This window comes from Nestor notabilis, unplaced genomic scaffold, assembly GCF_000696875.1.
Source record: "Nestor notabilis isolate BGI_N333 unplaced genomic scaffold, ASM69687v1 scaffold17783, whole genome shotgun sequence".
Lineage (NCBI taxonomy): Eukaryota > Metazoa > Chordata > Aves > Psittaciformes > Psittacidae > Nestor > Nestor notabilis.
Genome location: NW_009923498.1, coordinates 19236 through 31618, shown reverse-complemented (window position 1 = coordinate 31618; position 12383 = coordinate 19236). Strand labels below are relative to the sequence as shown.

The following is a 12383-nucleotide window of genomic DNA, read 5'->3' as shown; positions in this document are numbered from 1 at the left end:
CCTGCTGCTTCCAGCCCAACATGCTCTTCTCATGAATGGGGAGGTATAGGATCAGGGGGATCAGGACACAGATCTGCTTTTGTTAGGTGGGTGATCCTGTGGGAATGATACCATGTGACTAATGAATCAGCCACAACTAACTACCCCAGCTTTCCTCCTTGAGACCAAATGCTGAGAAGGGTTTAGTAAAAGCTATTCTTTTAATTCTTTATATGTAAAAAATACTGGAAAGCTAGTTCATGTTTCATGGAAATCTGTTTTATTTCTTAGACATTCTTGGTGCTTTCTTTGAAATGCTTCATTGTTCTCTTCATTTTAAAAAATGGGATTTTAAATTTGTCAGGGAAATCTGTTTGTAAAGGTTTGTGTTTTGTGATGTTCTTATGATAATGTATCTAAATGAGCTGAGTTATGAGTTGGGTGATTAGAATCTGTCACTATGTGCATACGGAGAAGTTACATGGTTCTACTAAGCAGCTAAAATAGCCAGACTGTCTTCACTGAGCCATTTCCATCCACTTGCATCTCTAACTGCTAAGAAGTCAGTGCTCAAACTTCTTCAGAGATGAGCACTCAAGTCCTCCTCTACAGTCGATGGCAGATTTTCCCTGAATTACCTTTAACAGGTCTGCATCTGATTTCTCCAGGTGACGAGCAGTTGGTATTAAAAGAGAATGTCAGGAGGTGGCGAGAGGCCTCGTAGCCACGTAAGGTCAGACTACGCTGTAACACCATGGATAGGTGGTGTAACACCATGGATAGGTGGTGTAACACCATGGATAAGAATGGCAGCTGGCCAGAGGGGGCCTGTTTTAAGGACATCCACCCAGAACCAAGAGGGGGCCTGTTTTAATGGCAGCTGGCCAGAGGGGGGCCTGTTTTAAGGACATCCACCCAGAACCAAGATTCCCAAACCTTACCAATCCCCTGCTGTTAGCAAATATTTGTGAATCCACTTATAAAGTGACTGACATGTTACTGCATGCCTACCTGCAGAGCTGATGGATATTACTGCTATTAATTACTGCATTAGCCTGGGCAGCCAAGATCTGCATGGTGGACCTCAAGGTGTCTTCCTTGCTGATGGGTGAAAGAATATTGCAGGATGCTGCATAATGGAATTTCTCCTTTCAGAAATCATACATAAAACTACTTAAACATTTTCTAGGTTGTAAAATCCAGCTAAAAAGACTAGGAAATGCCAGAACTAAACCTGTTTGTCTACTATTTGGATCTTTCTTAATTTCTTTTTTCCCCTCTTCACTCTAACAATTGTTTCTGGTATATGTTGAATTTATAGCATATACAACCCTGAGCAGGTAGACTGGATTTTATTATGTGTTCAGAATGTTAGGGTTCCCACCTCCCCTGCCACCTGCAATCAATTCTTCATAGGCTTTAGCTAGCCCATCTTTTACTTTTGCATTTTAGATTTCCTTCTATGAGTGCATTACTCTGAAAGGAATTAAATGTGTGGAAGTAACTCTGAAATCTCTTCTATATTTACTGGCTGGGCTCTCTTACAGAGAATTGATTCTCTTAAGGAAATCCCCATAAATCACACTGAGATGAATAAAAGTAACCAGTATTTTTAATCTGTAGTTCAATGTATCAGGATGTATTTGAGTCCCTGGAAAGCGTAGGCAGTTTTGACTACTATCCAGGTGAAGGAATGTTTTTTCTATTTCAGTCAAACTTTCCATGAGTTGTTTTCTGCTTTTCTTGGGGAAAGGTGTAGGGGTGTCTCAACAGACATCAAGGGAAAATGACAGTCAGTCTGTGTCTTCTGTGTAAGACTCAAATCATGTCCTGCAGTCTGCTAAGGTAGTATGTTATTATGCAGAAATACTTTATTTCCTCTGAGATGTATTGTCTACTAACAAAACCAGTCTGGGTTTGAGTATGGTTTTGAGCTTCAGTTATGATTTCTGAGTCTCTGTTTTAGCCATTCAGAATAAAGTAAGTCAGATAGATAATCTGACCCTCTTTTGTAGTCACTCTGCCTCCTCAGGATGATCTAGCATAATGGCAAGGCCCAAGTTCCTGGTTTGAGAGTGCTGTATGCTGCTACGAGGGGATAAATGAAACTTTCAGACACTCCTGGATTTCCGAATACTTAAAAGGGACCTGTACACACCATGTGAACTGAATCAGCAGGACACAGCTGCTGACTCCAGAATGAAGGTACAAGCAGTGGTGTTCAGAATTGTTCAAAAGAAGCACTTTGGTCATACTATTTTTGCAGAGGATAGGAAAATTTTAATGCAAGTCTGTGTTAATAAACAGAAAGTTCAGTAACTGCAAGCCATCCTGCGCTGTGCCTAAACAGTGCAATGCAGAAAGATAAAAATACCTCATAGCACATTGCCAACATTCCCACAGCGTGTACAAAGACTCCTATCGCACATGATTTGCATATTCAAGCAAAAATTTGTGCTTAGTTTTAGGATTTTTATTATTGAATATTTTTCACATAGTTGCTACAAGTTTTGAAGCCTTTATTTCAAGGTTTTAAAATATTTTATCTTGAGAACATAAGCTCCTTTTATTTTCAAAGAAAATAGCTTTTCATAATGTCTGGAAAATCATGTTCATAGACAAGCCAGAAATGTGGTCTGCACTACCATAGGTAGAAGAGCAGTGATGTGAACTTTTAGCTCTCAGTTAAACCATAAAGTAGGCTTTCTTAAAAAATGAAGAAAAGGTGATCTGTGATAACTCCCTAGTTGTAGGGAGTAAGTACATTTGTAAGCATTTTCTACTAGCTCCTTTTAAAGCTAAAATACCTAGCTATTTACTGTATAATGGTCAGGTCTGTAGATATATCCTAAAATGTTCAGCATGTCCTGGATTTGCACTAAGCTAGCACCGGCATACAGAAATGGAAAATTAGGACACATCTTTGTGTTCATGTTTCTGTTGTAGGTGATGGAAGGTGACTGAAGAGCGTTTGGGCAAAGTACAGTGGATCTAGCCTATACACTTGCAAATAAGTAGCTAATTCATGTTTCCTGATTCTCTAAACCGTGACAAAAGGTTTATCTCACTGTAACTCACCACCACTACTAGACATTACTAATATAAACCTCTTACCAATGAAATATCAATATAAAGTTCTACTTCTAGATCATTTGGCCTCAACCTTTCATTTTCTTTTGGGTTTGTAAGCTTATTTCTACCTCATAGCTACCAGTGGAATTTACTAAATATATAGCAGTTAGTTACACAAAAACTTCCTTATTGAGACTATACCATATCTGATTCTGAACTGTAGCTATAAAACTCTAAGTTCATGTCTGTAATAAGGTAAAATAAATACAAACAAGAAAAAATCACTCCCCTGGGAACCGCAGGCATTTCAAGAAGTTAATTTTAAAAGACTACATGAGCAAATAATACTTTAAGGTTATGTAGTTTGGGGTTTTTTTTAAAAAATCAATGTTACTTTATTGTTTCTGGAAAGTTCTTACTGGTGGACTTGCCCAGAAGAAGGAATCATCTTGTGTTCCATCTCTTATTTCATGGATTTTTCTTCAGATCTCAGTTCCGTTCTTGGGAGCGATATGTTCTGTATTTCCTTTTACCAGTTTTTAAAGACCTTATGTCTCTCATGATGAATTCTCCTCCACTGTCTGGTTTTATATTCCCACAATTCTTTTATATTCCCACAATTCCCACAGAGGAGCTCTGCAAAAATTTCTAATCTTTCACAGGCTTTATGCCAAGCTTAAAAAAACAATGAAGACCATGATTCTAATGTTTGTGGAACCATCCTACAGTATTTAATGAAGGAAGTACACCTCCCAGTGCATAATGTTATTTTAGGATTTGCTACACTAGAACACTGAATTAAGCCTTGAGCATTTCTGATGGGATTAACAACAAAATGCAGCCTGAGGAAAGTGAGTTTGACACTATTGGAAACTCCAGGTCAAAGTCTGCAGTGTATATTATTTGTTGAGTGTAAAATTGATCAGAAAATGCAAAAACTATTTTAGTAATGAGATAGTGTAACTCTTGTTAATTTGGTTTCAATTACACATGCAAAAGTATATAATTTATACAAATTTAGGAAAGAGAGAAATGCAAAGGTGTGAAAAGCAACACTGAAAAAGAGTATAAGGGAACAAGGATCCCTCTTCCCTGTTCAGCTAGTCAGGGTGAAGATTCACTGCTCTGGTTGATTTAAGATAATAGGAACAGCAGCTCAAAGTTGGTAGTACCAAGGCTTCTCACATCTCCAGTACACTTGCTTATTCCCAATTGCTTTTAATTTGGCACAACATCAGCATCTTCATTACACATGTGGCTTGACATGTTAGCAAATGAAGCTTCCCCATAAACCTTTGCTTAAGTGACTGGGGTCCTTGCTAGCAAGCAACATGATATTGTTTTGTTCATGTTCCACCTTGGTTTTCATATGACAATCACCATTGGGGCCATTCAAAAACCTCTTCCTGTTCCTTCCTTCTGTGTTGACTCAGTGACTTGTCAGTATCTATTGTGCAGCTTACATCTTCACTTTGAGATTGTCGAAGCACCTCAAATATCACAGTTAAGAAGTGATAAGGCTTAATCCTGCAGCTGAGATGGTAGTGCCAAGAAAGCAGATGCCTATTTCACTCCAGCTCTCTCCTCTTACAAAGCATAGAGGAATAATGGCTTTCTGGGACCCCTTGCAGTTATGGCTACTTTGCTTGCGCTAGCAGTTCTGGGTTAGAAAGATTAGCTCAGACTGGTCAAAATGCATCATCCTTTGGATGACCAGGAGAGGGTCTGGAGCACTGCTGGAACAGGAACCACAGGAACCTTTGACATCAGGAGCTGGTGTCACATGCTCATCATTAATACACATTTCTTTGCATCACCTTCACATGTTTCTGTTTTCTCTTTCTGGTAGTCCTCCAGTATTTTTTCCTCTTCCTGATATTACGTTCTCCCACTGATTGTCTTACTTGGCTCTGATTTTTCAAACAAAATTTTTAACTCTGAGTAGGTGGCATTGGTGTGCTACACTGCTTCATCTCTTACTTTTGCTTGTCCTATTTTCAACTCACAAATGTTTTTGTTTCATAATGATATAATTGAGTATGAATGGAAAATAAAAAACAACTGCTATCAACTACACAAATGTCATGAGTCTAATTCAAAACCAAACCAAATTAACTGAGTTGGCCATTCATTAGGCCATATTCAAAAAATCATGTGTTGCCAGGGTTGTAAAACAACTGCATTTTGACATGTAACTTCCAAGCATTAAAAAACAAACTGAGACTGGTATCTTCAAGATCACTAGAGTTCTGAAACTGCATCAAGTAGCAATTAATATATATTTAACAGCATTTGAGTTAGAACTTTTCAGTCATGTCACTGAAATGTCTGCTCGTTATTTGCTATATGAAGTGGCTATCTTGCAACTTTTTGAAATTGAATCTGTATTATATTTCTTTAAATATTTTTTCACTTAAAACAGGAAAATTAGGATAAAAGGGAGCTTTTCATTTTAATTTTTAATGTTAAGTTTTTCCTCATTTTTGGAAGCTTTCCTCTTTTAACACAAATTAATTCAAGGACAGAATTAAAGCTTTGTTTTTTTCTTCTGGAAGGTGCAGTTAATAGAGATTTGTTCCTGTTTCCATTTTTCCAGTTAATATTTTACTGTATTGAGTGTGACTTTATGACAATCTGTTTTTTATTATCAAGATGATAAGATAAAATGGAGGAACAGACATTAACATTTACAACACAAGTTCTTCCCACGTAAAAGGTTGTCTCTCCATTTTTCCCCATTTTGAGTTTATCTTAGGGTTATTTCAATTCTCATTACTTTCCAGACATTCAAGAAGCAGTATATCTGCAGCATTGTGTATATTTGCTCTCATTTCTTCTCATCTTAACATCGAGTTTGTTTCTCAAGAATTTCCCTCTAAAACTGTTTTAACAATCTTCCTCTGGCCTTTGAAGCTTTTTTTAGCATGCTTTGCCTTGTCAATATGTTGGATATTTGGATTTCTTCTCCAAGATCACATTGTGAGGGGACTAGCAGAATATGAGTTAAGAACTAAGACATCTTATTAGCAAGTGACTGCTACCAGCTCTACCACAAAGTGACTCCATTCTTTCCATTTTTAGAGCAACCAGTTGTATCATTGACCATCTTGCTGTCTCCTGCACTTTCCCACTGCTTCGTATTTTTGGCATCGATGTGTCTGATTCCAGCAATGTCTTCTTGCCCTAAGAGGCATTCTAAGACTACCTCCTGGTGACAGGACCATGGCTGTGTGTTACTGCAGCAACTGTTTGCACATAGCAGCTGACAACAGTTCAGTGTCCAGGTCTCCTCACTGCCACATGGGAGTTTGAACCACTGAGCTGCAAGACCATGCTTTCCTTTGCTCTTTTCTCTCCACTGTTCAAATAATCTTTATTTTACAATCTGATATAGATTCAAGAAAAGGGATGGAGTGTCTCTTCTTCCTTGTTCCAGGCTCAGACAGCGTGGAGTCTGGGTACTGACACATTTCTGTGAAGCTGAAACTCCTGTCATTTTGGACGGGCCTGGATTTAAAGTCTCTCTGGCTCTTTCATTAAAGAGAAGTAGAACTCCCACAGAAAAAAGATTCATACAAACTGAAGCTGTAACAGTTTACTAAGGGATGATACAAGTGTTTGCAACTTGAAGATGTATTTAAATTGTTTTCTAACATACATTTCCAGTGGTTAAACTAGGTGCCACAATGATCACTGCTCTTGCTGCTTAATCTGAATTGGAAGCATCAGAATCTCTCCACACTGCTGATTCTTCACTGGGGGTTGCGGATTCCAGTGCAGAACCTCTACAAATGAGGGCTTGTTCTTCAGCATCAGAACTTTTCAGTCCCTTTATGGATCTAATCCAAAAGCCTTCACTTTTTTTGAAGCATTTTTTTCACCATTCATATAATTTTATACTCTACTATAACCAGGACTTTCCAATCCTCAGTTAAATCTTTGTCTTCAAATATCTCTGAATTAAAATGAATACTGCAATAATTGAAATACATGATGGAGTCAAGCAAATATATATAGTATTTATTATTGGTTCTTACAGGCTAAGAATGTAAGATTTTGATTCCCCAGAAGAGATGCTCCCTGTTTAACTGTTTCTTAGTTTTTTTTGGAAATACTGCCTTAGTAAAAGATGTAAAGCTATTGTACTCTTCTTTATCATGTTGTCCATGCTATCAGTTAATATTTAAAGAATACTAATGGACATATCAAATTGTATGTAGTCTATTATTTTGCTGTGGAATATTTGTGTCACATACTCTGCCAGACCCTGGGAATAATGTGAAGCAAATTATTAGGGCAATGGTCCTGCTTGGCCTTCTGTTTCTCGCTACCATTAAACCCTGGATTAGACACTATTAGCTCTTGCAGTCAACAGGTCCATAATCTTGTGGGAGAGACTGTTCTGGCTACTAAGTTAATTATGGAAGGTCTGTATCTTTTCCTTCGCTTTTCTTTTCTGAAGCATTAGTCAGGATGAGGAGCTTCCTCACGTTTATTGGTACTTTTCCAGGTTGATGAAGATAATCCCTAAAGAACTGGCTACCAGGCACTAAAAGTGGAGTCTTAAGTTTTTGCAATGATTTATTGCTGTTGTGATCTTTCATTACATTCACTCTTGTTATAAAGGGGTGGTGATTGAAGCATGAAAATGTCTCACTGTGGGTTTGTCAATGTTGTCATGTACTTAAGACTTAAAAAACACTATGCTGTTTGGATATGGATTGTGTCAACAATAGAAAGTGGTTAGACATGACATCTTCAAGGTACTATAGCATCTAGAATTATTCATTGTGCATTTTGTATTCTGACAAGGTAATAGGGGCAAAATTCCTCTCTGTCTTAACTCTGCTTGTCATTTTTTGCTCAGGATTCGGGTAGCAGACAATCTAGTTTGACTGAATGCATACAAAATGATCTGAAAAATAATTATCCTTTCAAAAACGTAATAAAGGCTTCAGTGGCTGCCTCTTTCTGCTGCCATGGACTAACTATATTCCTTAAATGTTACTGACTAAAGCTGCAGTTCTGGGTTCCTTATGGAGAGAGATTTTGGTGACATTAGTGGGAACTTGGCCTGGGTGAGGAGTGTCAATTGGCCACCTGAATTTTTGTACAAATAGAATGAAAATGGTGATAATTTTGAGACCTTCAGGGTTGTTTTTAAATAACAAATCTTGTTCCCATAGAAGAGGCTGGGAGTTTTGCAATTATCCTATAAAATGTCAATATTTTGATTACATTAATTTACCAAATGTTGATTAATGGCACCTTGGTTTAACTGCATTTTTAAGTGTGGGCTTAATGGCATAGAACTCAGTAATTCTAAAAGAGTAAAAGGATGCCTAAGTAAAGATTACCTTAGAATGGCTGAATAATAGCTGGAAAGATATTCAGCTGACATGGATTAATTTATGAGTACAAAATGTATACCTAGCAGGATTAGATGGACAAAAAGGTTCTCTTATTTAAGCATATTCAAATTATATTAGTCACAAAATTTTGAACAAATCGTATTGCAAACACAGAAATGTTTGAGCAGCCCTCCTCTGTGCACCTCTCACACATGAAATTAAGGAGCAGTGCAGTGTCTGATAGAAGGCATATCTTTCTTGATCCCTCTGATCAGCCTTATGAATTTAGAAGGATTATCCTCCGATCTCCCAGTGTGGTGGTAAGAGGCAGTAAGTCAGATGCTTCTTGTCAGAACAGCAGCCATTGAAGAAAGCATCTTAGTGGTCAGTTAAAAATCAACTGGTTTCTTTTCTCAAATCAGTCATTCTTCTGTTTGTTCTTATCATTCCTACTTACATCTGAGGTAGTTTACTATATATTGGAATGTTATTTTCGCATACATATACATTTTCATCTGTTTCTGAGCTTTTAAAGTAGTTCTTTATTTCTTTATGTCTGCCACCATGTAACATGATACAATATAATACTTTTTGTTTACCTCCTGGAAAACAGACAATTGCATAAAGATTTTTATTATTTATATTGATCTTAAGACACTAAGGTTGTTTCCATCCCTAAAATGGCCCAGAAGTTTAAATTGACTGTATAGGAAATACTGAGAGGCCAGACTGCCATCTTGTGTAATTACCTTAGCACCTTTGGTTATGTTGAGCTTTTCCATATAACACTGAAAGGAGATGAAGATGTCACTATTTGATAGTATAAGGTTATCTATTTTTAAAGAAATCTACAACAACCACAGCACATTTATGTTTCCCCATGTATTTCAGAGCAGTTTCTAAAAGCAGTTCTCATCATGCAGGTTTAATTTCAGTAAGGTTACTCATCATTTTAATTAACGTTTGTAATAATCCTTATCAGCATCATAACTAAACAAGGTGATTCTGTGCAAATTCAACATGAAATTTGGAAATGTCAGAGCATCTCTGACTCATTAATCTTCTTCTATAGATGGTTCTGAACAAAAGCCCTGGATCTGGACATACTCAAGATTTGGAGACATTTTAAATTCAAAGACAGACTTGAAACTGAGCATATATGTTGACATCACCTTCATCTGGCTTCATTCACCTACTTAGAAGGAAGCATCCTCATTACAAAAGCTGCAAATTGATTGTATTCAGAGGTGCATGTACGACAGCACGGAATTACAAGGGAGAGAACTTGCAAGCCCATACTGGAAAACAGAATAGGAGCCTGCCTTGTTCAACAGAAATACAAGTACTTATTGGTCACTATTAATCTAATAGTCTCCTCCCTTATTATAATAAATTACATTACAACTATTGTGCAAGGATACTGGAAATACCTCACTAGACTACATGATGTGGTTTTACTGCTGCTTTTCTCATGCTTTTGGTCTGGATTTCTCTTTCTGGGATGTTTCTGAAGAATGACTCCATACCACAAGTGCTGTGCAGGAAGCTGAGTAAGCAGATGCACAGAAACCCATTCCCCAAGAGCAGTCACTTACCTTTTTCACATCAGGTATATTAAAAAACTTCTTGGTATGAGCAACCCATCCCGCTATCCCGATGTCCAGAGGAAAAACAGTCTCATTGTCTGGTTTCACCAAATTCTCCTCAAAGCTGGAAGTTGGAGTGACATTGAGAAGCCTGGTGGCCACCTCTGGAATACCATTTCGGGAACGGCAAAGAAACATACTACACCGATCAGCTGCCAGCAGCTGTGCTAGCCTCTGTAGGGCCTTGTGCACTATCTTTTCCATATTGCCTCCTTCATCCTGGATTTCTGTTAGCAGCTCAAAAAGTATGTCACACTCCTCCAGACGGGACATGTCTTTGAAGCTGACTCCTTCCTTCACATCTCCAGGGCTCACTTTAAAGATACTTCCCAGCACTTCTGCCCTCATTTTTCGGTCGAAATACTCCTTGGCAAACTGGGGGTTGTTCTCCAAGTACTTTTCAACGTCATCTTTATTCACCTCACCCATTTTTGCTGTATTATTCTTAGGATTTCTTTTAAAACTGCATTACCATCAAAGCAGGAGTGGTAGCAAGAAATCCTAACTTGATACTAGCAAAAAAACAGTACTGTGTACATATTGTATAGCTCACAGGCATAGTACATTCACCTTCCTCTCTGGCTTCCAACCCTTCTGAAACTCTTGAGCTATGACAGAAGGCACTGGCTTAGCATCTTCTTAGTGTGAGATCTTGGAGACTGCTAAATAAAGAGATGTCAGGACACTAAACCCCTGAGCATTCTTAGCTCATAAATCCTAAGGGAATATTTTTAACATTTTAAACAAGCAAAATAATTCTTAGACCTTATAAAACTGTCTGATGTATAGTCATGTATACCTGCATGTTACCTCCTTCATTCACAGTATATATATTGTACCATACACACAAAAGTTTCCATTGAAATTTAATATGAGGAATTCCACTTAGGTATTTAGCCCACATTATACACGTGCACAGATGTACACATGTGTATTTGTGAGAGGTACTTAAGGGGAGGAAAACAGAATGTTACAGAGAAAATTTTAAAATTGCAGAATTTTGTTATCCTCAAAACAGTCAGGAGATGATGGAAATTGGATTACTAAAAGTAATTATGAAGCTATACATGCATAAAATAGGTGAAATCCTAAATACCTGACAAAAGTCTGAGCTTTCTCATGTGACTTACCCAGATGAAGGTGGAGTAAAAGAGTTAGAATTTGACTCAGCACAGACAGATATGACTTACATATATTTTTATTTACAATTTTTTTTTTTTTTTTACAAAAATAGCCCACAGGGAAGAGTAAAACCAGAAAATGGTTTGAATTCAAATTGAATTCAGGAGACAGAAAAATTTTTACTCTACAGGCATAAATAAGCAGACAGGGTCCTGCAGGTACTTTCTTCTGTGCCTTCTTCAGAAAAAGCAGATGTCTGCTGTCTTAAATAGCGGGAAAATGGTAATAACTGTCAGAAAGTGAGCAAAGAAGAAAGCTTAAGTCTGGTTGTAGCTTTATAAAATGTTTGAAGTTTCCCGCCATCAGAAGTTCAGCATCATCCACATGAATGGAAAAGGTACGATGAAAAATATGTTGAATTTTAGGAACAAACGCCCCTACGTGAGAAGGCTGAGTTAAAGCTGAGTGCCAACTTTAACTTAATGACAGCAAATGATCTGTGTTCATTGAAACGGATCTGAACTACAGCACAGTAGGAGGGTTGCAATACAATTAATGTTATTTATATTTGTGGCATCCACATTGATCAGAAGCAGAAAGAGATTCTTGGTGTAAGAATAAAACACTACATACACTTTGGCAATTCTTAATTTGAAAAGAGTAATCTCAAAGTACAACTTTATCTGTCTGCCAGAGAACAGACTGTGTCAACATTCATTTTTATCAACAGATCTAAAAGAATCAACATGGGCAACTGACTCTGATCCTCTGGTGCACAAAGAACAGCTCAGTGATTGGTGTGTAATGGCAGCTAACTCAGTAAATTAGTTTTCCCTGTGATATGAAATGCTGTGTAAGACATAAATTTTTGCCAGACTGTATTTGCCTTAAGGATTTAAAAATGCACATGAAAATCAGCACCCTATGGCCACATTCTGGCCTGGTTCCTTTTCTCTGGTGGGGTTACTTGCCCCTAGCAGTCTGGGGGACAGCATGGGGCCCTTGTTGGTGGGTGTGCGAGGTTGCAGTATCTCGTCCTGTAATTGTTTGTCATGGTTTACACCATGCATAATTAGGGCAAACCAAGAAACTGAAGTGATTTGATAGAAATCATATTGTAGTTGGGAAGTGTTCAAAATACATGTAGATGAGGCCATTAGTGACATAGTTTAGTGGTGGTCTTGGCAGTCCTGGGGTAGTAGTCGGACTTGAT

The 12383-nt window shown here is 37.7% G+C and overlaps 1 protein-coding gene across 1 annotated transcript in view; it reads right to left on the bottom strand.

Annotated features, from left to right (window-relative positions):
- The window catches only part of PDE6C (phosphodiesterase 6C, cGMP-specific, cone, alpha prime), a gene marked incomplete at its 3' end in the record, with an annotated part of 22856 nt that extends 12183 nt beyond the window's left edge, over positions 1-10673 (bottom strand). Inside the window, exon 1 of the mRNA XM_010012168.1 lies at positions 9998-10673. Coding sequence (XP_010010470.1) covers positions 9998-10477 — 480 coding nt within the window. The remainder of the gene's footprint in view (positions 1-9997) is intronic.
- Between the last annotated feature and the right edge of the window lie 1710 nt (positions 10674-12383).